We start from the raw sequence: 23,673 nt of genomic DNA on the forward strand, positions 1-23,673 counted from the left end.
GAAACAGGAAGCTGAGCTAGGCGTCTGTCCTGAAACAGGAAGCTGAGCTAGGCGTCTGTCCTGAAACAGGAAGCTGAGCTAGGCGTCTGTCCTGAAACAGGAAGCTGAGCTAGGGTTCTGTCCTGAAATAGGAAGCTGAGCTAGGCGTCTGTCCTGAAACAGGAAGCTGAGCTAGGCGTCAGCCCTGAAATAGGAAGCTGAGCTAGGCGTCTTTCCTGAAACAGGAAGCTGAGCTAGGCGTCAGCCCTGAAACAGGAAGTTAAGCTAGGCGTCAGCCCTGAAACAGGAAGCTAAGCTAAGGTTCTGTCCTGAAACAGGAAGCTGAGCTAGGCGTCAGCCCTGAAACAGGAAGTTAAGCTAGGCTTCTGTCCTGAAACAGGAAGCTGAGCTAGGCGTCTGTCCTGAAACAGGAAGCTAGGCTAAGCGTCTGTCGCGCGTCACTATGTTACCCACTGATATGTTACCCACCGATATGTTACATACTGATATGTTACCCACCGATATGTTACATACTGATATGTTACCCACTGATATGTTACATACTGATATGTTACCCACTGATATGTTACATACTGATATGTTACATACTGATATGTTACATACTGATATGTTACATACTGATATGTTACCCACTGGTATGTTACATACTGATATGTTACATACAGATATGTTACATACTGATATGTTAAATACTGATATGTTACATACTGATATGTTACATACTGATATGTTACATACTGATATGTTACCCACTGATATGTTACATACTGATATGTTACATACTGATATGTTACATACTGATATGTTACATACTGATATGTTACATACTGATATGTTACCCACTGATATGTTACATACTGATATGTTAAATACTGATATGTTAAATACTGATATGTTACCCACTGATATGTTACCCGCTGATATGTTACCCACTGGTATGTTACATACTGATATGTTACATACTGGTATGTTACCCACTGATATGTTACCCACTGATATGTTACATACTGGTATGTTACATACTGATATGTTACATACTGGTATGTTACATACTGGTATGTTACCCACTGGTATGTTACATACTGATATGTTACATACTGATATGTTACATACTGATACGTTACATACTGATACGTTACATACTGATACGTTACATACTGATACGTTACATACTGATACGTTACATACTGATACGTTACATACTGGTATGTTACATACTGGTATGTTACCCACTGGTATGTTACATACTGATATGTTACATACTGATATGTTACATACTGATACGTTACATACTGATACGTTACATACTGATACGTTACATACTGATACGTTACATACTGATACGTTACATACTGATACGTTACATACTGATACGTTACATACTGATATGTTACATACTGATATGTTACTGATATGTTACATACTGATATGTTACATACTGATATGTTACATACTGATATGTTACCCACTGGTATGTTACATACTGATATGTTACATACTGGTATGTTACATACTGATATGTTACATACTGATATGTTACATACTGATATGTTACATACTGGCATGTTACATACTGGCATGTTACATACTGGCATGTTACCCACTGGTATGTTACCCACTGGTATGTTACCCACTGATATGTTACATACTGGTATGTTACCCACCGATATGTTACCCACCGGTATGTTACATACTGATATGTTACCCACTGGTATGTTACATACTGATATGTTACATACTGATATGTTACCTACTGATATGTTACCCACTGGTATGTTACATACTGATATGTTACCCACTAATATGTTACCCACTGATATGTTACCCACTGATATGTTACCCACTGATATGTTACCCACTGATATGTTACCCACTGATATGTTACCCACTGATATGTTACCCACTGATATGTTACCCACTGATATGTTACCCACTGATATGTTACCCACTGATATGTTACGTACCGATATGTTACGTACCGATATGTTACGTACCGATATGTGACATACCGATATGTTACCCGCCGGTATGTTACCCGCCGATATGTTACATGCCGATATGTTACATGCCGATATGTTACATGCCGATATGTTACATGCCGATATGTTACATGCCGATATGTTACATGCCGATATGTTACATGCCGATATGTTACCCGCCGATATGTTACCCGCCGATATGTTACCCGCCGATATGTTACCCGCCGATATGTTACCCGCCGATATGTTACCCGCCGATATGTTACCCGCCGATATGTTACCCGCCGATATGTTACCCGCCGATATGTTACATACTGATATGTTACCCACTGATATGTTACCCACTGATATGTTACCCACTGATATGTTACCCACTGATATGTTACCCACTGATATGTTACATACTGATATGTTACATACTGATATGTTACATACTGATATGTTACATACTGATATGTTACCCACTGATATGTTACCCACTGATATGTTACATACTGATATGTTACCCACTGATATGTTACATACTGATATGTTACATACTGATATGTTACCCACTGGTATGTTACATTCTGATATGTTACATTCTGATATGTTACCCACTGGTATGTTACATACTGATATGTTACCCACTGGTATGTTACCCACTGGTATGTTACCCACTGGTATGTTACCCACTGGTATGTTACCCACTGATATGTTACCCACTGATATGTTACATACCGATATATTACCCACTGATATGTTACATACCGGTATGTTACATACCGGTATGTTACCCGCCGGTATGTTACCCGCCGATATGTTACCCGCCGATATGTTACCCGCCGATATGTTACCCGCCGATATGTTACCCGCCGATATGTTACCCGCCGATATGTTACCCGCCGATATGTTACCCGCCGATATGTTACCCGCCGATATGTTACCCGCCGATATGTTACCCGCCGATATGTTACCCGCCGATATGTTACCCGCCGATATGTTACCCGCCGATATGTTACCCGCCGATATGTTACCCGCCGATATGTTACCCGCCGATATGTTACCCGCCGATATGTTACATACTGATATGTTACCCACTGATATGTTACCCACTGATATGTTACATACTGATATGTTACATACTGATATGTTACATACTGATATGTTACATACTGATATGTTACCCACTGATATGTTACCCACTGATATGTTACATACTGATATGTTACCCACTGATATGTTACATACTGATATGTTACATACTGATATGTTACATACTGATATGTTACCCACTGGTATGTTACATACTGATATGTTACATACTGATATGTTACATTCTGATATGTTACATTCTGATATGTTTCCCACTGGTATGTTACATACTGATATGTTACCCACTGGTATGTTACCCACTGGTATGTTACCCACTGGTATGTTACATACTGGTATGTTACCCACTGATATGTTACATACCGATATATTACCCACTGATATGTTACATACCGATATATTACCCACTGATATGTTACATACCGGTATGTTACATACCGATATATTACCCACCGGTATGTTACCCACCGGTATGTTACATACCGATATGTTACCCACCGATATGTTACATACCGATATGTTAAATACCGATATGTTACATACCGATATGTTACCCACCGATATGTTACCCGCCGATATGTTACCCACCGATATGTTACCCACCGATATGTTACCCACCGATATGTTACCCACCGATATGTTACCCACCGATATGTTACATACCGATATGTTACCCACTCATATGTTACATACTGATATGTTACATACTGATATGTTACATACTGATATGTTACATACTGATATGTTACCCACTGATATGTTACATACTGATATGTTACATACTGATATGTTACATACTGATATGTTACCCACTCATATGTTACATACTGATATGTTACATACTGATATGTTACATACTGATATGTTACATACTGATATGTTACATACTGATATGTTACCCACTGATATGTTACATACTGATATGTTACCCACTGGTATGTTACATACTGATATGTTACATTCTGATATGTTACATTCTGATATGTTACCCACTGGTATGTTACATACTGATATGTTACCCACTGGTATGTTACCCACTGGTATGTTACCCACTGGTATGTTACATACCGGTATGTTACCCACTGATATGTTACCCACTGATATGTTACATACCGATATATTACCCACTGATATGTTACATACCGGTATGTTACATACCGATATGTTACCCACCGGTATGTTACCCACCGGTATGTTACCCACCGGTATGTTACCCACCGGTATGTTACATACCGATATGTTACATACCGATATGTTACATACCGATATGTTACATACCGATATGTTACCCACCGATATGTTACCCACCGATATGTTACCCACCGATATGTTACCCACCGATATGTTACCCACCGATATGTTACCCACCGATATGTTACCCACCGATATGTTACCCACCGATATGTTACATACTGATATGTTACCCACTCATATGTTACATACTGATATATGACATACTGATATATGACATACTGATATGTTACATACTGATATGTTACCCACTCATATGTTACATACTGATATGTTACATACTGATATGTTACATACTGATATGTTACATACTGATATGTTACATACTGATATGTTACCCACTGATATGTTACATACTGATATGTTACATACTGATATGTTACCCACTGATATGTTACCCACTGATATGTTACCCACTGATATGTCACGTACTGATATGTTACCCACTGATATGTCACGTACTGATATGTCACGTACTGATATGTTACATACTGATATGTTACATACTGATATGTTACCCACTGATATGTTACATACTGATATGTTACCCACTGATATGTTACATACTGATATGTTACCCACTGATATGTTACATACTGATATGTTACCCACTGATATGTTACATACTGATATGTTACCCACTGATATGTTACCCACTGATATGTTACATACTGATATGTTACCCACTGATATGTTACCCACTGATATGTTACCCACTGATATGTTACCCACTGATATGTTACCCACTCATATGTTACATACTGATATGTTACATACTGATATGTTACATACTGATATGTTACATACTGATATGTTACATACTGATATGTTACATACTGATATGTTACCCACTGATATGTTACCCACTGATATGTTACCCACTGATATGTCACGTACTGATATGTTACCCACTGATATGTTACCCACTGATATGTCACGTACTGATATGTCACGTACTGATATGTTACATACTGATATGTTACCCACTGATATGTTACATACTGATATGTTACATACTGATATGTTACCCACTGATATGTTACATACTGATATGTTACCCACTGATATGTTACATACTGATATGTTACCCACTGATATGTTACATACTGATATGTTACCCACTGATATGTTACATACTGATATGTTACATACTGATATGTTACCCACTGATATGTTACATACTGATATGTTACATACTGATATGTTACCCACTGATATGTTACCCACTGATATGTTACCCACTGATATGTTACCCACTGATATGTTACATACTGATATGTTACCCACTGATATGTTACATACTGATATGTTACATACTGATATGTTACATACTGATATGTTACATACTGATATATCCGTATCGTTCTGTCTCCAGGCCTGACCCCTTGTGGCACTTCTACCTCACAGACTTCATCAGAAAGTAAGTCTCACGACACACTCTACCCCTTCTCTACAAGAGTCCCCCCCTTCTCTACAAGAGTCCCCCCCTTCTCTACAAGAGTCCCCCCCCTTCTCTACAAGAGTCCCCCCCTTCTCTACAAGAGTCCCCCCCTTCTCTACAAGAGTCCCCCCCTTCTCTACAAGAGTCCCCCCCTTCTCTACAAGAGTCCCCCCCTTCTCTACAAGAGTCCCCCCCTTCTCTACAAGAGTCCCCCCCTTCTCTACAAGAGTCCCCCCCCTTCTCTACAAGAGTCCCCCCCCTTCTCTACAAGAGTCCCCCCCTTCTCTACAAGAGTCCCCCCCTTCTCTACAAGAGTCCCCCCCTTCTCTACAAGAGTCCCCCCCTTCTCTACAAGAGTCCCCCCCTTCTCTACAAGAGTCCCCCCCTTCTCTACAAGAGTCCCCCCCTTCTCTACAAGAGTCCCCCCCTTCTCTACAAGAGTCCCCCCCTTCTCTACAAGAGTCCCCCCCTTCTCTACAAGAGTCCCCCCCTTCTCTACAAGAGTCCCCCCCTTCTCTACAAGAGTCCCCCCCTTCTCTACAAGAGTCCCCCCCTTCTCTACAAGAGTCCCCCCCTTCTCTACAAGAGTCCCTCCCCTTCTCTACAAGAGCCCCCCCCTTCTCTACAAGAGTCCCCCCCCTCTCTACAAGAGTCCCCCCCTCTCTACAAGAGTCCCCCCCCTCTCTACAAGAGCCCCCCCTTCTCTACAAGAGTCCCCCCCTTCTCTACAAGAGTCCCCCCCTTCTCTACAAGAGCCCCCCCTTCTCTACAAGAGTCCCCCCCTTCTCTACAAGAGTCCCCCCCTTCTCTACAAGAGCCCCCCCTTCTCTACAAGAGTCCCCCCCTTCTCTACAAGAGTCCCCCCCTTCTCTACAAGTGTCCCCCCCTTCTCTACAAGAGCCCCCCCTTCTCTACAAGAGCCCCCCCCTTCTCTACAAGAGTCCCCCCCCTCTCTACAAGAGTCCCCCCCCTCTCTACAAGAGTCCCCCCCCCTCTACAAGAGTCCCCCCCCCTCTACAAGAGTCCCCCCCTTCTCTACAAGAGCCCCCCGTTCTCTACAAGAGCCCCCCCCGAGCCCCCCCCTTCTCTACAAGAGTCCCCCCCCCTCTCTACAAGAGTCCCCCCCTTCTCTACGAGAGAACCCCCCCTTCTCTACGAGAGTCCCCCCCTTCTCTACAAGAGCCCCCCCCGAGCCCCCCCCTTCTCTACAAGAGTCCCCCCCCTTCTCTACGAGAGAACCCCCCCTTCTCTACGAGAGAACCCCCCCTTCTCTACGAGAGTCCCCCCCCTTCTCTACGAGAGTCCCCCCCCTTCTCTACGAGAGTCCCCCCCCTTCTCTACGAGAGTCCCCCCCTTCTCTACGAGAGTCCCCCCCTTCTCTACGAGAGTCCCCCCCCTTCTCTACGAGAGTCCCCCCCCTTCTCTACGAGAGTCCCCCCCCTTCTCTACGAGAGTCCCCCCCCTTCTCTACGAGAGTCCCCCCCTTCTCTACGAGAGTCCCCCCCTTCTCTACGAGAGTCCCCCCCCTTCTCTACGAGAGTCCCCCCCCCTTCTCTACGAGAGTCCCCCCCCCTTCTCTACGAGAGTCCCCCCCCCTTCTCTACGAGAGTCCCCCCCTTCTCTACGAGAGTCCCCCCCTTCTCTACGAGAGTCCCCCCCCTTCTCTACGAGAGTCCCCCCCCTTCTCTACGAAAGTCCCCCCCCTTCTCTACGAGAGTCCCCCCCCTTCTCTACGAGAGCCCCCCCCCTTCTCTACGAGAGCCCCCCCCTTCTCTACGAGAGTCCCCCCCTTCTCTACGAGAGTCCCCCCCCACTTCTCTACGAGAGTCCCCCCCCACTTCTCTACGAGAGTCCCCCCCACTTCTCTACGAGAGTCCCCCCCCACTTCTCTACGAGAGTCCCCCCCACTTCTCTACGAGAGTCCCCCCCCACTTCTCTACGAGAGTCCCCCCCCACTTCTCTACGAGAGTCCCCCCCCACTTCTCTACGAGAGTCCCCCCCCACTTCTCTACGAGAGTCCCCCCCCACTTCTCTACGAGAGTCCCCCCCCACTTCTCTACGAGAGTCCCCCCCCACTTCTCTACGAGAGTCCCCCCCCACTTCTCTACGAGAGTCCCCCCCCACTTCTCTACGAGAGTCCCCCCCCACTTCTCTACGAGAGTCCCCCCCTTCTCTACGAGAGTCCCCCCCTTCTCTACGAGAGTCCCCCCCCTTCTCTACGAGAGTCCCCCCCCTTCTCTACGAGAGTCCCCCCCCTTCTCTACGAGAGTCCCCCCCCTTCTCTACAAGAGTCCCCCCCCTTCTCTACAAGAGTCCCCCCCCTTCTCTACAAGAGTCCCCCCCCTTCTCTACAAGAGTCCCCCCCCTTCTCTACAAGAGTCCCCCCCCTTCTCTACAAGAGTCCCCCCCCTTCTCTACAAGAGTCCCCCCCCTTCTCTACAAGAGTCCCCCCCCTTCTCTACAAGAGTCCCCCCCCTTCTCTACAAGAGTCCCCCCCCTTCTCTACAAGAGTCCCCCCCCTTCTCTACAAGAGTCCCCCCCCTTCTCTACAAGAGTCCCCCCCCTTCTCTACAAGAGTAGAAAACAGAGTAACGTCTGTGTCTGGTGTGTTACTGACGGAGTGTGTGTCTGGTGTGTTACTGACGGAGTGTGTGTCTGGTGTGTTACTGACGGAGTGTGTGTCTGGTGTGTTACTGACGGAGCGTGTGTCTGGTGTGTTACTGACGGAGTGTGTGTCTGTCTCCAGGACGCTAGCTGTAATCCCAGAATGCAGCAGACTGGACCTGGTTCAGATTGGAGTGTGACTCAGACTGTGAGAACATCTCTGAACACGAGGAAGCAGCGAAGAAGAGGACAATGATTGTATAATAAAGTGTTTATCAGACTGTTAATAATACCTTTGTGCCTTTTTGGGTTTTTAACAAATAAACAGATTTTATTTATCCGTATCACCGGAGTAGGACTATGCGGTATAAAAAGTGTGAGAGTAAATAGTGTGTGTTTTGGCTGTTGTAAAAAAGGTCTTCGTTATTTACCGAACACATTAATAATAAATCATGTTTCTTTTTTTGATTCACGTCTGTTTGCTGTTTTTACACGATGACGTCACAACCACGTTCCGTTGTCTTGTCACAACGGGTGCTTGTTTATAGACAATGACGTCACAATGGGTGGTTGTTTATAGACGATGACGTCACAATCACGTTCCGTTGTCATGTCACAATGGGTTGTTGTTTATAGACGATGACGTCACAATCACGTTCCGTTGTCTTGTCACAACGGGTGCTTGTTTATAGACAATGACGTCACAATGGGTGGTTGTTTATAGACGATGACGTCACAATCACGTTCCATTGTTTTGTCACAATGGATGGTTGTTTATAGACGATGACGTCACAATCACGTTCCGTTGTTTTGTCACAACGTCACTGTCAAAATCTGAAGGTCGGATCGATATTTTTTTCTTTCTAATTACTGATAAACTGTGCCTCGTTGGCGCAGTAGGTAGCGCGTCAGTCTCATAATCTGAAGGTCGTGAGTTCGATCCTCACACGGGGCAGCAAAGCTTTATGTAAAATTACAGTGTTGGCTGAAGAGGAAGTAAAAATTAATTCTCATTGTTTTTGGACTTTCAGACAAGACATACTATTGTCAAGGTGGATACCACATCTTAAGGTCCATATCTATATTTTTTACTTTAGAATGAAATCGTTGTTTATTTCTCAGGTGTTGTGGACTTTCAGACCATACATTTTGACACGGTGGTTAGAACGTCACTGTCAAAATCTGAAGGTCGGTATCAATATTTTTTTCTTTCTAATTACTGATAAACTGTGCCTCGTTGGCGCAGTAGGTAGCGCGTCAGTCTCATAATCTGAAGGTCTTGAGTTCGATCCTCACACGGGGCATAAAGCTTTATGTAAAATCACAGTGTTGGCTGAAGAGGAAGTAAAAATTAATTCTCATTGTTTTTGGACTTTCAGACAAGACATACTATTGTCAAGGTGGATACCACATCTTATGGTCCATATCTATATTTTTAAACAGTGCCTCGTTGGCGCAGTAGGTAGCGCGTTAGTCTCATAATCTGAAGGTCGTGAGTTCGATCCTCACACGGGGCATAAAGCTTTATGTAAATTTACAGTGTTGGCTGAAGAGGAAGTAAAAATTAATTCTCATTGTTTTTGGACTTTCAGACAAGACATACTATTGTCAAGGTGGATACCACATCTTAAGGTCCATATCTATATTTTTTACTTTAGAATGAAATCGTTGTTTATTTCTCAGGTGTTGTGGGCTTTCAGACCATACATTTTGGCACGGTGGTTAGAACGTCACTGTCAAAATCTGAAGGTCGGTATCAATATTTTTTTCTTTCTAATTACTGATAAACTGTTCCTCGTTGGCGCAGTAGGTAGCGCGTCAGTCTCATAATCTGAAGGTCGTGAGTTCGATCCTCACACGGGGCATAAAGCTTTATGTAAAATCACAGTGTTGGCTGAAGAGGAAGTAAAAATTAATTCTCATTGTTTTTGGACTTTCAGACAAGACATACTATTGTCAAGGTGGATACCACATCTTAAGGTCCATATCTATATTTTTAAACAGTGACTCGTTGGCGCAGTAGGTAGCGCGTTAGTCTCATAATCTGAAGGTCGTGAGTTCGATCCTCACACGGGGCATAAAGCTTTATGTAAAATTACAGTGTTGCCTGAAGAGGAAGTAAAAATTAATTCTCATTGTTTTTGGACTTTCAGACAAGACATACTATTGTCAAGGTGGATACCACATCTTAAGGTCCATATCTATATTTTCAAAGAGTGCCTCGTTGGCGCAGTAGGTAACGCGTCATTCTCATAATCTGAAGGTCTTGAGTTCGATCCTCACACGGGGCATAACGCTTTATGTAAAATCACAGTGTTGGCTGAAGAGGAAGTAAAAATTAATTCTCATAGTTTTTGGACTTTCAGACAAGACATACTATTGTCAAGGTGGATACCACATCTTAAGGTCCATATCTATATTTTCAAAGAGTGCTTCGTTGGCGCAGTAGGTAGCGCGTCAGTCTCATAATCTGAAGGTCGTGAGTTCGATCCTCACACGGGGCATAAAGCTTTATGTAAAATTACAGTGTTGGCTGAAGAGGAAGTAAAAATTAATTCTCATTGTTTTTGGACTTTCAGACAAGACATACTATTGTCAAGGTGGATACCACATCTTAAGGTCCATATCTATATTTTTAAACAGTGTCTCGTTGGCGCAGTAGGTAGCGCGTCAGTCTCATAATCTGAAGGTCGTGAGTTCGATCCTCACACGGGGCATAAAGCTTTATGTAAAATTACAGTGTTGGCTGAAGAGGAAGTAAAAATTAATTCTCATTGTTTTTGGACTTTCAGACAAGACATACTATTGTCAAGGTGGATACCACATCTTAAGGTCCATATCTATATTTTGAAAGAGTGCCTCGTTGGCGCAGTAGGTAACGCGTCATTCTCATAATCTGAAGGTCTTGAGTTCGATCCTCACACGGGGCATAACGCTTTATGTAAAATCACAGTGTTGGCTGAAGAGGAAGTAAAAATTAATTCTCATAGTTTTTGGACTTTCAGACAAGACATACTATTGTCAAGGTGGATACCACATCTTAAGGTCCATATCTATATTTTCAAAGAGTGCTTCATTGGCGCAGTAGGTAGCGCGTCAGTCTCATAATCTGAAGGTCGTGAGTTCGATCCTCACACGGGGCAGCAAAGCTTTATGTAAATTTACAGTGTTGGCTGAAGAGGAAGTAAAAATTAATTCTCATTGTTTTTGGACTTTCAGACAAGACATACTATTGTCAAGGTGGATACCACATCTTAAGGTCCATATCTATATTTTCAAAGAGTGCTTCGTTGGCGCAGTAGGTAGCGCGTCAGTCTCATAATCTGAAGGTCGTGAGTTCGATCCTCACACGGGGCATAAAGCTTTATGTAAAATTACAGTGTTGGCTGAAGAGGAAGTAAAAATTAATTCTCATTGTTTTTGGACTTTCAGACAAGACATACTATTGTCAAGGTGGATACCACATCTTAAGGTCCATATCTATATTCTTAAACAGTGCCTCGTTGGCGCAGTAGGTAACGCGTCATTCTCATAATCTGAAGGTCTTGAGTTCGATCCTCACACGGGGCATAACGCTTTATGTAAAATCACAGTGTTGGCTGAAGAGGAAGTAAAAATTAATTCTCATAGTTTTTGGACTTTCAGACAAGACATACTATTGTCAAGGTGGATACCACATCTTAAGGTCCATATCTATATTTTCAAAGAGTGCTTCGTTGGCGCAGTAGGTAGCGCGTCAGTCTCATAATCTGAAGGTCGTGAGTTCGATCCTCACACGGGGCATAAAGCTTTATGTAAAATTACAGTGTTGGCTGAAGAGGAAGTAAAAATTAATTCTCATTGTTTTTGGACTTTCAGACAAGACATACTATTGTCAAGGTGGAAACCACATCTTAAGGTCCATATCTATATTTTTTACTTTAGAATGAAATCATTGTTTATTTTTCAGGTGTTGTGGACTTTCAGACCATACATTTTGGCACGGTGGTTAGAACGTCACTGTCAAAATCTGAAGGTCGGTATCAATATTTTTTTCTTTCTAATTACGGATAAACTGTGCCTCGTTGGCGCAGTAGGTAGCGCGTCAGTCTCATAATCTGAAGGTCGTGAGTTCGATCCTCACACGGGGCATAAAGTTTATGTGAAATTACACTGTTGGCTGAAGAGGAAGTAAAAATTAATTCTCATTGTTTTTGGACTTTCAGACAAGACGTACTATTGTCAAGGTGGATACCACATCTTAAGGTCCATATCTATATTTTTAAACAGTGCCTCGTTGGCGCAGTAGGTAGCGCGTCAGTCTCATAATCTGAAGGTCGTGAGTTCGATCCTCACACGGGGCAGCAAAGCTTTATGTAAATTTACAGTGTTGGCTGAAGAGGAAGTAAAAATTAATTCTCATTGTTTTTGGACTTTCAGACAAGACATACTATTGTCAAGGTGGAAACCACATCTTAAGGTCCATATCTATATTTTTTACTTTAGAATGAAATCGTTGTTTATTTCTCAGGTGTTGTGGGCTTTCAGACCATACATTTTGGCACGGTGGTTAGAACGTCACTGTCAAAATCTGAAGGTCGGTATCAATATTTTTTTCTTTCTAATTACTGATAAACTGTTCCTCGTTGGCGCAGTAGGTAGCGCGTCAGTCTCATAATCTGAAGGTCGTGAGTTCGATCCTCACACGGGGCATAAAGCTTTATGTAAAATCACAGTGTTGGCTGAAGAGGAAGTAAAAATTAATTCTCATTGTTTTTGGACTTTCAGACAAGACATACTATTGTCAAGGTGGATACCACATCTTAAGGTCCATATCTATATTTTTAAACAGTGACTCGTTGGCGCAGTAGGTAACGCGTCATTCTCATAATCTGAAGGTCTTGAGTTCGATCCTCACACGGGGCATAACGCTTTATGTAAAATCACAGTGTTGGCTGAAGAGGAAGTAAAAATTAATTCTCATAGTTTTTGGACTTTCAGACAAGACATACTATTGTCAAGGTGGATACCACATCTTAAGGTCCATATCTATATTTTCAAAGAGTGCTTCGTTGGCGCAGTAGGTAGCGCGTCAGTCTCATAATCTGAAGGTCGTGAGTTCGATCCTCACACGGGGCATAAAGCTTTATGTAAAATTACAGTGTTGGCTGAAGAGGAAGTAAAAATTAATTCTCATTGTTTTTGGACTTTCAGACAAGACATACTATTGTCAAGGTGGATACCACATCTTAAGGTCCATATCTATATTTTTAAACAGTGTCTCGTTGGCGCAGTAGGTAGCGCGTCAGTCTCATAATCTGAAGGTCGTGAGTTCGATCCTCACACGGGGCATAAAGCTTTATGTAAAATTACAGTGTTGGCTGAAGAGGAAGTAAAAATTAATTCTCATTGTTTTTGGACTTTCAGACAAGACATACTATTGTCAAGGTGGATACCACATCTTAAGGTCCATATCTATATTTTGAAAGAGTGCCTCGTTGGCGCAGTAGGTAACGCGTCATTCTCATAATCTGAAGGTCTTGAGTTCGATCCTCACACGGGGCATAACGCTTTATGTAAAATCACAGTGTTGGCTGAAGAGGAAGTAAAAATTAATTCTCATAGTTTTTGGACTTTCAGACAAGACATACTATTGTCAAGGTGGATACCACATCTTAAGGTCCATATCTATATTTTCAAAGAGTGCTTCATTGGCGCAGTAGGTAGCGCGTCAGTCTCATAATCTGAAGGTCGTGAGTTCGATCCTCACACGGGGCAGCAAAGCTTTATGTAAATTTACAGTGTTGGCTGAAGAGGAAGTAAAAATTAATTCTCATTGTTTTTGGACTTTCAGACAAGACATACTATTGTCAAGGTGGATACCACATCTTAAGGTCCATATCTATATTTTCAAAGAGTGCTTCGTTGGCGCAGTAGGTAGCGCGTCAGTCTCATAATCTGAAGGTCGTGAGTTCGATCCTCACACGGGGCATAAAGCTTTATGTAAAATTACAGTGTTGGCTGAAGAGGAAGTAAAAATTAATTCTCATTGTTTTTGGACTTTCAGACAAGACATACTATTGTCAAGGTGGATACCACATCTTAAGGTCCATATCTATATTCTTAAACAGTGCCTCGTTGGCGCAGTAGGTAACGCGTCATTCTCATAATCTGAAGGTCTTGAGTTCGATCCTCACACGGGGCATAACGCTTTATGTAAAATCACAGTGTTGGCTGAAGAGGAAGTAAAAATTAATTCTCATAGTTTTTGGACTTTCAGACAAGACATACTATTGTCAAGGTGGATACCACATCTTAAGGTCCATATCTATATTTTCAAAGAGTGCTTCGTTGGCGCAGTAGGTAGCGCGTCAGTCTCATAATCTGAAGGTCGTGAGTTCGATCCTCACACGGGGCATAAAGCTTTATGTAAAATTACAGTGTTGGCTGAAGAGGAAGTAAAAATTAATTCTCATTGTTTTTGGACTTTCAGACAAGACATACTATTGTCAAGGTGGAAACCACATCTTAAGGTCCATATCTATATTTTTTACTTTAGAATGAAATCATTGTTTATTTTTCAGGTGTTGTGGACTTTCAGACCATACATTTTGGCACGGTGGTTAGAACGTCACTGTCAAAATCTGAAGGTCGGTATCAATATTTTTTTCTTTCTAATTACGGATAAACTGTGCCTCGTTGGCGCAGTAGGTAGCGCGTCAGTCTCATAATCTGAAGGTCGTGAGTTCGATCCTCACACGGGGCATAAAGTTTATGTGAAATTACACTGTTGGCTGAAGAGGAAGTAAAAATTAATTCTCATTGTTTTTGGACTTTCAGACAAGACGTACTATTGTCAAGGTGGATACCACATCTTAAGGTCCATATCTATATTTTTAAACAGTGCCTCGTTGGCGCAGTAGGTAGCGCGTCAGTCTCATAATCTGAAGGTCGTGAGTTCGATCCTCACACGGGGCAGCAAAGCTTTATGTAAATTTACAGTGTTGGCTGAAGAGGAAGTAAAAATTAATTCTCATTGTTTTTGGACTTTCAGACAAGACATACTATTGTCAAGGTGGAAACCACATCTTAAGGTCCATATCTATATTTTTTACTTTAGAATGAAATCGTTGTTTATTTCTCAGGTGTTGTGGGCTTTCAGACCATACATTTTGGCACGGTGGTTAGAACGTCACTGTCAAAATCTGAAGGTCGGTATCAATATTTTTTTCTTTCTAATTACTGATAAACTGTTCCTCGTTGGCGCAGTAGGTAGCGCGTCAGTCTCATAATCTGAAGGTCGTGAGTTCGATCCTCACACGGGGCATAAAGCTTTATGTAAAATCACAGTGTTGGCTGAAGAGGAAGTAAAAATTATTTCTCATTGTTTTTGGACTTTCAGACAAGACATACTATTGTCAAGGTGGATACCACATCTTAAGGTCCATATCTATATTTTTAAACAGTGCCTCGTTGGCGCAGTAGGTAGCGCGTCAGTCTCATAATCTGAAGGTCGTGAGTTCGATCCTCACACGGGGCATAAAGCTTTATGTAAAATTACAGTGTTGGCTGAAGAGGAAGTAAAAATTAATTCTCATAGTTTTTGGACTTTCAGACAAGACATACTATTGTCAAGGTGGATACCACATCTTAAGGTCCATATCTATATTTTCAAAGAGTGCCTCGTTGGCGCAGTAGGTAACGCGTCATTCTCATAATCTGAAGGTCTTGAGTTCGATCCTCACACGGGGCATAACGCTTTATGTAAAATCACAGTGTTGGCTGAAGAGGAAGTAAAAATTAATTCTCATTGTTTTTGGACTTTCAGACAAGACATACTATTGTCAAGGTGGATACCACATCTTAAGGTCCATATCTATATTTTTAAACAGTGTCTCGTTGGCGCAGTAGGTAGCGCGTTAGTCTCATAATCTGAAGGTCGTGAGTTCGATCCTCACACGGGGCATAAAGCTTTATGTAAATTTACAGTGTTGGCTGAAGAGGAAGTAAAAATTAATTCTCATTGTTTTTGGACTTTCAGACAAGACATACTATTGTCAAGGTGGATACCACATCTTAAGGTCCATATCTATATTTTCAAAGAGTGCCTCGTTGGCGCAGTAGGTAGCGCGTCATTCTCATAATCTGAAGGTCTTGAGTTCGATCCTCACACGGGGCATAACGCTTTATGTAAAATCACAGTGTTGGCTGAAGAGGAAGTAAAAATTAATTCTCATTGTTTTTGGACTTTCAGACAAGACATACTATTGTCAAGGTGGATACCACATCTTAAGGTCCATATCTATATTTTTAAACAGTGCCTCGTTGGCACAGTAGGTAGCGCGTCATTCTCATAATCTGAAGGTCGTGAGTTCGATCCTCACACGGGGCAGCAAAGCTTTATGTAAAATTACAGTGTTGGCTGAAGAGGAAGTAAAAATTAATTCTCATAGTTTTTGGACTTTCAGACAAGACATACTATTGTCAAGGTGGATACCACATCTTAAGGTCCATATCTATATTTTTTACTTTAGAATGAAATCGTTGTTTATTTCTCAGGTGTTGTGGACTTTCAGACCATACATTTTGGCACGGTGGTTAGAACGTCACTGTCAAAATCTGAAGGTCGGTATCAATATTTTTTTCTTTCTAATTACTGATAAACTGTGCCTCGTTGGCGCAGTAGGTAGCGCGTCAGTCTCATAATCTGAAGGTCGTGAGTTCGATCCTCACACGGGGCATAAAGCTTTATGTAAAATTACAGTGTTGGCTGAAGAGGAAATAAAAATTAATTCTCATTGTTTTTGGACTTTCAGACAAGACATACTATTGTCAAGGTGGATACCACATCTTAAGGTCCATATCTATATTTTTAAACAGTGCCTCGTTGGCGCAGTAGGTAGCGCGTTAGTCTCATAATCTGAAGGTCGTGAGTTCGATCCTCACACGGGGCATAAAGCTTTATGTAAGATTACAGTGTTGCCTGAAGAGGAAGTAAAATTTAACTCTCATTGTTTTTGGACTTTCAGACAAGACATACTATTGTCAAGGTGGATACCACATCTTAAGGTCCATATCTATATTTTCAAAGAGTACCTCGTTGGCGCAGTAGGTAACGCGTCATTCTCATAATCTGAAGGTCTTGAGTTCGATCCTCACACGGGGCATAACGCTTTATGTAAAATCACAGTGTTGGCTGAAGAGGAAGTAAAAATTAATTCTCATTGTTTTTGGACTTTCAGACAAGACATACTATTGTCAAGGTGGATACCACATCTTAAGGTCCATATCTATATTTTTAAACAGTGCCTCGTTGGCGCACTAGGTAGCGCGTCATTCTCATAATCTGAAGGTCGTGAGTTCGATCCTCACACGGGGGAGCAAAACTTTATGTAAAATTACAGTGTTCGCTGAAGAGGAAGTAAAAATTAATTCTCATTGTTTTTGGACTTTCAGACAAGACATACTATTGTCAAGGTGGATACCACATCTTAAGGTCCATATCTATATTTTTTACTTTAGAATGAAATCGTTGTTTATTTCTCACGTGTTGTGGACTTTCAGACCATACATTTTGGCACGGTGGTTAGAACGTCACTGTCAAAATCTGAAGGTCGGTATCAATATTTTTTTCTTTCTAATTACTGATAAACTGTGCCTCGTTGGCGCAGTAGGTAGCGCGTCAGTCTCATAATCTGAAGGTCGTGAGTTCGATCCTCACACGGGGCATAAAGCTTTATGTAAAATTACAGTGTTGGCTGAAGAGGAAGTAAAAATTAATTCTCATTGTTTTTGGACTTTCAGACAAGACATACTATTGTCAAGGTGGATACCACATCTTAAGGTCCATATCTATATTTTTAAACAGTGCCTCGTTGGCGCAGTAGGTAGCGCGTTAGTCTCATAATCTGAAGGTCGTGAGTTCGATCCTCACACGGGGCATAAAGCTTTATGTAAAATTACAGTGTTGGCTGAAGAGGAAGTAAAAATTAATTCTCATTGTTTTTGGACTTTCAGACAAGACATACTATTGTCAAGGTGGATACCACATCTTAAGGTCCATATCTATATTTTCAAAGAGTGCCTCGTTGGCGCGTCAGTCTCATAATCTGAAGGTCGTGAGTTCGATCCTCACACGGGGCAGCAAAGCTTTATGTAAAATTACAGTGTTGGCTGAAGTGGAAGTAAAAATTAATTCTCATTGTTTTTGGACTTTCAGACAAGACATACTATTGTCAAGGTGGATACCACATCTTAAGGTCCATATCTATATTTTTTACTTTAGAATGAAATCATTGTTTATTTTTCAGGTGTTGTGGACTTTCAGACCATACATTTTGGCACGGTGGTTAGAACGTCACTGTCAAAATCTGAAGGTCGGTATCAATATTTTTTTCTTTCTAATTACGGATAAACTGTGCCTCGTTGGCGCAGTAGGTAGCGCGTCAGTCTCATAATCTGAAGGTCGTGAGTTCGATCCTCACACGGGGCATAAAGCTTTATGTAAAATTACAGTGTTGGCTGAAGAGGAAGTAAAAATTAATTCTCATAGTTTTTGGACTTTCAGACAAGACATACTATTGTCAAGGTGGATACCACATCTTAAGGTCCATATCTATATTTTCAAAGAGTGCCTCGTTGGCGCAGTAGGTAACGCGTCATTCTCATAATCTGAAGGTCTTGAGTTCGATCCTCACACGGGGCATAACGCTTTATGTAAAATCACAGTGTTGGCTGAAGAGGAAGTAAAAATTAATTCTCATTGTTTTTGGACTTTCAGACAAGACATACTATTGTCAAGGTGGATACCACATCTTAAGGTCCATATCTATATTTTTAAACAGTGTCTCGTTGGCGCAGTAGGTAGCGCGTTAGTCTCATAATCTGAAGGTCGTGAGTTCGATCCTCACACGGGGCATAAAGCTTTATGTAAATTTACAGTGTTGGCTGAAGAGGAAGTAAAAATTAATTCTCATTGTTTTTGGACTTTCAGACAAGACATACTATTGTCAAGGTGGATACCACATCTTAAGGTCCATATCTATATTTTCAAAGAGTGCCTCGTTGGCGCAGTAGGTAGCGCGTCATTCTCATAATCTGAAGGTCTTGAGTTCGATCCTCACACGGGGCATAACGCTTTATGTAAAATCACAGTGTTGGCTGAAGAGGAAGTAAAAATTAATTCTCATTGTTTTTGGACTTTCAGACAAGACATACTATTGTCAAGGTGGATACCACATCTTAAGGTCCATATCTATATTTTTAAACAGTGCCTCGTTGGCACAGTAGGTAGCGCGTCATTCTCATAATCTGAAGGTCGTGAGTTCGATCCTCACACGGGGCAGCAAAGCTTTATGTAAAATTACAGTGTTGGCTGAAGAGGAAGTAAAAATTAATTCTCATAGTTTTTGGACTTTCAGACAAGACATACTATTGTCAAGGTGGATACCACATCTTAAGGTCCATATCTATATTTTTTACTTTAGAATGAAATCGTTGTTTATTTCTCAGGTGTTGTGGACTTTCAGACCATACATTTTGGCACGGTGGTTAGAACGTCACTGTCAAAATCTGAAGGTCGGTATCAATATTTTTTTCTTTCTAATTACTGATAAACTGTGCCTCGTTGGCGCAGTAGGTAGCGCGTCAGTCTCATAATCTGAAGGTCGTGAGTTCGATCCTCACACGGGGCATAAAGTTTTATGTAAAATTACAGTGTTGGCTGAAGAGGAAATAAAAATTAATTCTCATTGTTTTTGGACTTTCAGACAAGACATACTATTGTCAAGGTGGATACCACATCTTAAGGTCCATATCTATATTTTTAAACAGTGCCTCGTTGGCGCAGTAGGTAGCGCGTTAGTCTCATAATCTGAAGGTCGTGAGTTCGATCCTCACACGGGGCATAAAGCTTTATGTAAGATTACAGTGTTGCCTGAAGAGGAAGTAAAATTTAACTCTCATTGTTTTTGGACTTTCAGACAAGACATACTATTGTCAAGGTGGATACCACATCTTAAGGTCCATATCTATATTTTCAAAGAGTACCTCGTTGGCGCAGTAGGTAACGCGTCATTCTCATAATCTGAAGGTCTTGAGTTCGATCCTCACACGGGGCATAACGCTTTATGTAAAATCACAGTGTTGGCTGAAGAGGAAGTAAAAATTAATTCTCATTGTTTTTGGACTTTCAGACAAGACATACTATTGTCAAGGTGGATACCACATCTTAAGGTCCATATCTATATTTTTAAACAGTGCCTCGTTGGCGCACTAGGTAGCGCGTCATTCTCATAATCTGAAGGTCGTGAGTTCGATCCTCACACGGGGGAGCAAAACTTTATGTAAAATTACAGTGTTCGCTGAAGAGGAAGTAAAAATTAATTCTCATTGTTTTTGGACTTTCAGACAAGACATACTATTGTCAAGGTGGATACCACATCTTAAGGTCCATATCTATATTTGCAAAGAGTGCCTTGTTGGCGCAGTAAGTAGCGCGTCAGTCTCATAATCTGAAGGTTGTGAGTTCGATCCTCACACAGGGCATAAAGCTTTATGTAAAATTACAGTGTTGGCTGAAGAGGAAGTAAAAATTAATTCTCATAGTTTTTGGACTTTCAGACAAGACATACTATTGTCAAGGTGGATACCACATCTTAAGGTCCATATCTATATTTTTTACTTTAGAATGAAATCGTTGTTTATTTCTCAGGTGTTGTGGACTTTCAGACCATACATTTTGGCACGGTGGTTAGAACGTCACTGTCAAAATCTGAAGGTCGGTATCAATATTTTTTTCTTTCTAATTACTGATAAACTGTGCCTCGTTGGCGCAGTAGGTAGCGCGTCAGTCTCATAATCTGAAGGTCGTGAGTTCGATCCTCACACGGGGCATAAAGCTTTATGTAAAATTACAGTGTTGGCTGAAGAGGAAATAAAAATTTATTCTCATTGTTTTTGGACTTTCAGACAAGACATACTATTGTCAAGGTGGATACCACATCTTAAGGTCCATATCTATATTTTTAAACAGTGCCTCGTTGGCGCAGTAGGTAGCGCTTTAGTCTCATAATCTGAAGGTCGTGAGTTCGATCCTCACACGGGGCATAAAGCTTTATGTAAAATTACAGTGTTGCCTGAAGAGGAAGTAAAAATTAATTCTCATTGTTTTTGGACTTTCAGACAAGACATACTATTGTCAAGGTGGATACCACATCTTAAGGTCCATATCTATATTTTCAAAGAGTGCCTCGTTGGCGCAGTAGGTAACGCGTCATTCTCATAATCTGAAGGTCTTGAGTTCGATCCTCACACGGGGCATAAAGCTTTATGTAAAATCACAGTGTTGGCTGAAGAGGAAGTAAAAATTAATTCTCATTGTTTTTGGACTTTCAGACAAGACATACTATTGTCAAGGTGGATACCACATCTTAAGGTCCATATCTATATTTTTAAACAGTGCCTCGTTGGCGCAGTAGGTAGCGCGTTAGTCTCATAATCTGAAGGTTGTGAGTTCGATCCTCACACGGGGCATAAAGCTTTATGTAAAATTACAGTGTTGCCTGAAGAGGAAGTAAAAATTAATTCTCATTGTTTTTGGACTTTCAGACAAGACATACTATTGTCAAGGTGGATACCACATCTTAAGGTCCATATCTATATTTTCAAAGAGTGCCTCGTTGGCGCAGTAGGTAACGCGTCATTCTCATAATCTGAAGGTCTTGAGTTCGATCCTCACACGGGGCATAACGCTTTATGTAAAATCACAGTGTTGGCTGAAGAGGAAGTAAAAATTAATTCTCATTGTTTTTGGACTTTCAGACAAGACATACTATTGTCAAGGTGGATACCACATCTTAAGGTCCATATCTATATTTTTAAACAGTGCCTTGTTGGCACAGTAGGTAGCGCGTCATTCTCCTAATCTGAAGGTCGTGAGTTCGATCCTCACACGGGGCAGCAAAGCTTTATGTAAAATTACAGTGTTGGCTGAAGAGGAAGTAAAAATTAATTCTCATTGTTTTTGGACTTTCAGACAAGACATACTATTGTCAAGGTGGATACCACATCTTAAGGTCCATATCTATATTTGCAAAGAGTGCCTTGTTGGCGCAGTAGGTAGCGCGTCAGTCTCATAATCTGAAGGTTGTGAGTTCGATCCTCACACAGGGTATAAAGCTTTATGTAAAATTACAGTGTTGGCTGAAGAGGAAGTAAAAATTAATTCTCATAGTTTTTGGACTTTCAGACAAGACATACTATTGTCAAGGTGGATACCACATCTTAAGGTCCATATCTATATTTTCAAAGAGTGCTTCGTTGGCGCAGTAGGTAGCGCGTCAGTCTCATAATCTGAAGGTCGTGAGTTCGATCCTCACACGGGGCATAAAGCTTTATGTAAAATTACAGTGTTGGCTGAAGAGGAAGTAAAAATTAATTCTCATTGTTTTTGGACTTTCAGACAAGACATACTATTGTCAAGGTGGATACCACATCTTAAGGTCCATATCTATATTTTTAAACAGTGTCTCGTTGGCGCAGTAGGTAGCGCGTCAGTCTCATAATCTGAAGGTCGTGAGTTCGATCCTCACACGGGGCAGCAAAGCTTTATGTAAATTTACAGTGTTGGCTGAAGAGGAAGTAAAAATTAATTCTCATTGTTTTTGGACTTTCAGACAAGACATACTATTGTCAAGGTGGATACCACATCTTAAGGTCCATATCTCTATTTTTTACTTTAGAATGAAATCGTTGTTTATTTCTCAGGTGTTGTGGACTTTCAGACCATACATTTTGGCACGGTGGTTAGAACGTCACTGTCAAAATCTGAAGGTCGGTATCAATATTTTTTTCTTTCTAATTACTGATAAACTGTTCCTCGTTGGCGCAGTAGGTAGCGCGTCAGTCTCATAATCTGAAGGTCGTGAGTTCGATCCTCACACGGGGCATAAAGCTTTATGTAAAATTACAGTGTTGGCTGAAGAGGAAATAAAAATTTATTCTCATTGTTTTTGGACTTTCAGACAAGACATACTATTGTCAAGGTGGATACCACATCTTAAGGTCCATATCTATATTTTTAAACAGTGCCTCGTTGGCGCAGTAGGTAGCGCTTTAGTCTCATAATCTGAAGGTCGTGAGTTCGATCCTCACACGGGGCATAAAGCTTTATGTAAAATTACAGTGTTGCCTGAAGAGGAAGTAAAAATTAATTCTCATTGTTTTTGGACTTTCAGACAAGACATACTATTGTCAAGGTGGATACCACATCTTAAGGTCCATATCTATATTTTCAAAGAGTGCCTCGTTGGCGCAGTAGGTAACGCG

General features: G+C 41.4%; 1 protein-coding gene and 45 non-coding genes across 47 annotated transcripts in view; all 46 read left to right on the forward strand.

The window, feature by feature from the left end:
* Window positions 1-8,835, forward strand: part of LOC129844936 (uncharacterized) — a gene marked incomplete at its 5' end in the record, with an annotated part of 119,192 nt that extends 110,357 nt beyond the window's left edge. For both annotated transcript variants that reach the window (XM_055913101.1, XM_055913102.1), the window contains 2 exon segments: window positions 5,698-5,742; window positions 8,510-8,835. In XM_055913101.1, the coding sequence (XP_055769076.1) occupies window positions 5,698-5,742; window positions 8,510-8,567 (103 nt within the window).
* A 414-nt stretch (window positions 8,836-9,249) lies between these two features.
* Window positions 9,250-9,322, forward strand: trnam-cau (transfer RNA methionine (anticodon CAU)). The gene has a single exon. It is a non-coding gene; the product is annotated as a tRNA-Met (tRNA).
* Window positions 9,323-9,598: 276 nt separating this feature from the next.
* On the forward strand, window positions 9,599-9,671 carry trnam-cau (transfer RNA methionine (anticodon CAU)). The gene has a single exon. It is a non-coding gene; the product is annotated as a tRNA-Met (tRNA).
* A 140-nt stretch (window positions 9,672-9,811) lies between these two features.
* trnam-cau (transfer RNA methionine (anticodon CAU)) lies at window positions 9,812-9,884 on the forward strand. Its single transcript has one exon. It is a non-coding gene; the product is annotated as a tRNA-Met (tRNA).
* A 275-nt stretch (window positions 9,885-10,159) lies between these two features.
* trnam-cau (transfer RNA methionine (anticodon CAU)) lies at window positions 10,160-10,232 on the forward strand. The gene has a single exon. It is a non-coding gene; the product is annotated as a tRNA-Met (tRNA).
* A 140-nt stretch (window positions 10,233-10,372) lies between these two features.
* trnam-cau (transfer RNA methionine (anticodon CAU)) lies at window positions 10,373-10,445 on the forward strand. The gene has a single exon. It is a non-coding gene; the product is annotated as a tRNA-Met (tRNA).
* A 353-nt stretch (window positions 10,446-10,798) lies between these two features.
* On the forward strand, window positions 10,799-10,871 carry trnam-cau (transfer RNA methionine (anticodon CAU)). The gene has a single exon. It is a non-coding gene; the product is annotated as a tRNA-Met (tRNA).
* Window positions 10,872-11,011: 140 nt separating this feature from the next.
* Window positions 11,012-11,084, forward strand: trnam-cau (transfer RNA methionine (anticodon CAU)). Its single transcript has one exon. It is a non-coding gene; the product is annotated as a tRNA-Met (tRNA).
* A 353-nt stretch (window positions 11,085-11,437) lies between these two features.
* trnam-cau (transfer RNA methionine (anticodon CAU)) lies at window positions 11,438-11,510 on the forward strand. The gene has a single exon. It is a non-coding gene; the product is annotated as a tRNA-Met (tRNA).
* Window positions 11,511-11,651: 141 nt separating this feature from the next.
* trnam-cau (transfer RNA methionine (anticodon CAU)) lies at window positions 11,652-11,724 on the forward strand. Its single transcript has one exon. It is a non-coding gene; the product is annotated as a tRNA-Met (tRNA).
* Window positions 11,725-12,077: 353 nt separating this feature from the next.
* trnam-cau (transfer RNA methionine (anticodon CAU)) lies at window positions 12,078-12,150 on the forward strand. The gene has a single exon. It is a non-coding gene; the product is annotated as a tRNA-Met (tRNA).
* A 275-nt stretch (window positions 12,151-12,425) lies between these two features.
* Window positions 12,426-12,498, forward strand: trnam-cau (transfer RNA methionine (anticodon CAU)). The gene has a single exon. It is a non-coding gene; the product is annotated as a tRNA-Met (tRNA).
* A 139-nt stretch (window positions 12,499-12,637) lies between these two features.
* On the forward strand, window positions 12,638-12,710 carry trnam-cau (transfer RNA methionine (anticodon CAU)). Its single transcript has one exon. It is a non-coding gene; the product is annotated as a tRNA-Met (tRNA).
* A 276-nt stretch (window positions 12,711-12,986) lies between these two features.
* trnam-cau (transfer RNA methionine (anticodon CAU)) lies at window positions 12,987-13,059 on the forward strand. The gene has a single exon. It is a non-coding gene; the product is annotated as a tRNA-Met (tRNA).
* A 353-nt stretch (window positions 13,060-13,412) lies between these two features.
* Window positions 13,413-13,485, forward strand: trnam-cau (transfer RNA methionine (anticodon CAU)). Its single transcript has one exon. It is a non-coding gene; the product is annotated as a tRNA-Met (tRNA).
* Window positions 13,486-13,625: 140 nt separating this feature from the next.
* Window positions 13,626-13,698, forward strand: trnam-cau (transfer RNA methionine (anticodon CAU)). The gene has a single exon. It is a non-coding gene; the product is annotated as a tRNA-Met (tRNA).
* Window positions 13,699-14,051: 353 nt separating this feature from the next.
* trnam-cau (transfer RNA methionine (anticodon CAU)) lies at window positions 14,052-14,124 on the forward strand. The gene has a single exon. It is a non-coding gene; the product is annotated as a tRNA-Met (tRNA).
* Window positions 14,125-14,265: 141 nt separating this feature from the next.
* trnam-cau (transfer RNA methionine (anticodon CAU)) lies at window positions 14,266-14,338 on the forward strand. The gene has a single exon. It is a non-coding gene; the product is annotated as a tRNA-Met (tRNA).
* A 353-nt stretch (window positions 14,339-14,691) lies between these two features.
* On the forward strand, window positions 14,692-14,764 carry trnam-cau (transfer RNA methionine (anticodon CAU)). Its single transcript has one exon. It is a non-coding gene; the product is annotated as a tRNA-Met (tRNA).
* A 275-nt stretch (window positions 14,765-15,039) lies between these two features.
* trnam-cau (transfer RNA methionine (anticodon CAU)) lies at window positions 15,040-15,112 on the forward strand. Its single transcript has one exon. It is a non-coding gene; the product is annotated as a tRNA-Met (tRNA).
* A 139-nt stretch (window positions 15,113-15,251) lies between these two features.
* On the forward strand, window positions 15,252-15,324 carry trnam-cau (transfer RNA methionine (anticodon CAU)). The gene has a single exon. It is a non-coding gene; the product is annotated as a tRNA-Met (tRNA).
* Window positions 15,325-15,600: 276 nt separating this feature from the next.
* Window positions 15,601-15,673, forward strand: trnam-cau (transfer RNA methionine (anticodon CAU)). Its single transcript has one exon. It is a non-coding gene; the product is annotated as a tRNA-Met (tRNA).
* Window positions 15,674-15,813: 140 nt separating this feature from the next.
* On the forward strand, window positions 15,814-15,886 carry trnam-cau (transfer RNA methionine (anticodon CAU)). Its single transcript has one exon. It is a non-coding gene; the product is annotated as a tRNA-Met (tRNA).
* A 353-nt stretch (window positions 15,887-16,239) lies between these two features.
* trnam-cau (transfer RNA methionine (anticodon CAU)) lies at window positions 16,240-16,312 on the forward strand. The gene has a single exon. It is a non-coding gene; the product is annotated as a tRNA-Met (tRNA).
* Window positions 16,313-16,452: 140 nt separating this feature from the next.
* Window positions 16,453-16,525, forward strand: trnam-cau (transfer RNA methionine (anticodon CAU)). Its single transcript has one exon. It is a non-coding gene; the product is annotated as a tRNA-Met (tRNA).
* Window positions 16,526-16,665: 140 nt separating this feature from the next.
* Window positions 16,666-16,738, forward strand: trnam-cau (transfer RNA methionine (anticodon CAU)). The gene has a single exon. It is a non-coding gene; the product is annotated as a tRNA-Met (tRNA).
* A 276-nt stretch (window positions 16,739-17,014) lies between these two features.
* Window positions 17,015-17,087, forward strand: trnam-cau (transfer RNA methionine (anticodon CAU)). The gene has a single exon. It is a non-coding gene; the product is annotated as a tRNA-Met (tRNA).
* Window positions 17,088-17,227: 140 nt separating this feature from the next.
* Window positions 17,228-17,300, forward strand: trnam-cau (transfer RNA methionine (anticodon CAU)). Its single transcript has one exon. It is a non-coding gene; the product is annotated as a tRNA-Met (tRNA).
* Window positions 17,301-18,002: 702 nt separating this feature from the next.
* Window positions 18,003-18,075, forward strand: trnam-cau (transfer RNA methionine (anticodon CAU)). Its single transcript has one exon. It is a non-coding gene; the product is annotated as a tRNA-Met (tRNA).
* A 140-nt stretch (window positions 18,076-18,215) lies between these two features.
* Window positions 18,216-18,288, forward strand: trnam-cau (transfer RNA methionine (anticodon CAU)). The gene has a single exon. It is a non-coding gene; the product is annotated as a tRNA-Met (tRNA).
* A 477-nt stretch (window positions 18,289-18,765) lies between these two features.
* On the forward strand, window positions 18,766-18,838 carry trnam-cau (transfer RNA methionine (anticodon CAU)). Its single transcript has one exon. It is a non-coding gene; the product is annotated as a tRNA-Met (tRNA).
* A 353-nt stretch (window positions 18,839-19,191) lies between these two features.
* trnam-cau (transfer RNA methionine (anticodon CAU)) lies at window positions 19,192-19,264 on the forward strand. Its single transcript has one exon. It is a non-coding gene; the product is annotated as a tRNA-Met (tRNA).
* A 140-nt stretch (window positions 19,265-19,404) lies between these two features.
* Window positions 19,405-19,477, forward strand: trnam-cau (transfer RNA methionine (anticodon CAU)). The gene has a single exon. It is a non-coding gene; the product is annotated as a tRNA-Met (tRNA).
* A 140-nt stretch (window positions 19,478-19,617) lies between these two features.
* Window positions 19,618-19,690, forward strand: trnam-cau (transfer RNA methionine (anticodon CAU)). Its single transcript has one exon. It is a non-coding gene; the product is annotated as a tRNA-Met (tRNA).
* Window positions 19,691-19,966: 276 nt separating this feature from the next.
* On the forward strand, window positions 19,967-20,039 carry trnam-cau (transfer RNA methionine (anticodon CAU)). The gene has a single exon. It is a non-coding gene; the product is annotated as a tRNA-Met (tRNA).
* Window positions 20,040-20,179: 140 nt separating this feature from the next.
* Window positions 20,180-20,252, forward strand: trnam-cau (transfer RNA methionine (anticodon CAU)). The gene has a single exon. It is a non-coding gene; the product is annotated as a tRNA-Met (tRNA).
* A 567-nt stretch (window positions 20,253-20,819) lies between these two features.
* On the forward strand, window positions 20,820-20,892 carry trnam-cau (transfer RNA methionine (anticodon CAU)). Its single transcript has one exon. It is a non-coding gene; the product is annotated as a tRNA-Met (tRNA).
* A 275-nt stretch (window positions 20,893-21,167) lies between these two features.
* On the forward strand, window positions 21,168-21,240 carry trnam-cau (transfer RNA methionine (anticodon CAU)). The gene has a single exon. It is a non-coding gene; the product is annotated as a tRNA-Met (tRNA).
* Window positions 21,241-21,380: 140 nt separating this feature from the next.
* On the forward strand, window positions 21,381-21,453 carry trnam-cau (transfer RNA methionine (anticodon CAU)). Its single transcript has one exon. It is a non-coding gene; the product is annotated as a tRNA-Met (tRNA).
* A 353-nt stretch (window positions 21,454-21,806) lies between these two features.
* Window positions 21,807-21,879, forward strand: trnam-cau (transfer RNA methionine (anticodon CAU)). The gene has a single exon. It is a non-coding gene; the product is annotated as a tRNA-Met (tRNA).
* Window positions 21,880-22,232: 353 nt separating this feature from the next.
* Window positions 22,233-22,305, forward strand: trnar-ccu (transfer RNA arginine (anticodon CCU)). Its single transcript has one exon. It is a non-coding gene; the product is annotated as a tRNA-Arg (tRNA).
* A 141-nt stretch (window positions 22,306-22,446) lies between these two features.
* Window positions 22,447-22,519, forward strand: trnam-cau (transfer RNA methionine (anticodon CAU)). Its single transcript has one exon. It is a non-coding gene; the product is annotated as a tRNA-Met (tRNA).
* Window positions 22,520-22,659: 140 nt separating this feature from the next.
* trnam-cau (transfer RNA methionine (anticodon CAU)) lies at window positions 22,660-22,732 on the forward strand. The gene has a single exon. It is a non-coding gene; the product is annotated as a tRNA-Met (tRNA).
* A 140-nt stretch (window positions 22,733-22,872) lies between these two features.
* On the forward strand, window positions 22,873-22,945 carry trnam-cau (transfer RNA methionine (anticodon CAU)). The gene has a single exon. It is a non-coding gene; the product is annotated as a tRNA-Met (tRNA).
* Window positions 22,946-23,221: 276 nt separating this feature from the next.
* On the forward strand, window positions 23,222-23,294 carry trnam-cau (transfer RNA methionine (anticodon CAU)). Its single transcript has one exon. It is a non-coding gene; the product is annotated as a tRNA-Met (tRNA).
* A 140-nt stretch (window positions 23,295-23,434) lies between these two features.
* On the forward strand, window positions 23,435-23,507 carry trnam-cau (transfer RNA methionine (anticodon CAU)). The gene has a single exon. It is a non-coding gene; the product is annotated as a tRNA-Met (tRNA).
* The last annotated feature ends 166 nt before the right edge of the window (window positions 23,508-23,673 follow it).

Source organism: Salvelinus fontinalis, unplaced genomic scaffold (genome assembly GCF_029448725.1).
Source record: "Salvelinus fontinalis isolate EN_2023a unplaced genomic scaffold, ASM2944872v1 scaffold_0256, whole genome shotgun sequence".
Classification (NCBI taxonomy): domain Eukaryota; kingdom Metazoa; phylum Chordata; class Actinopteri; order Salmoniformes; family Salmonidae; genus Salvelinus; species Salvelinus fontinalis.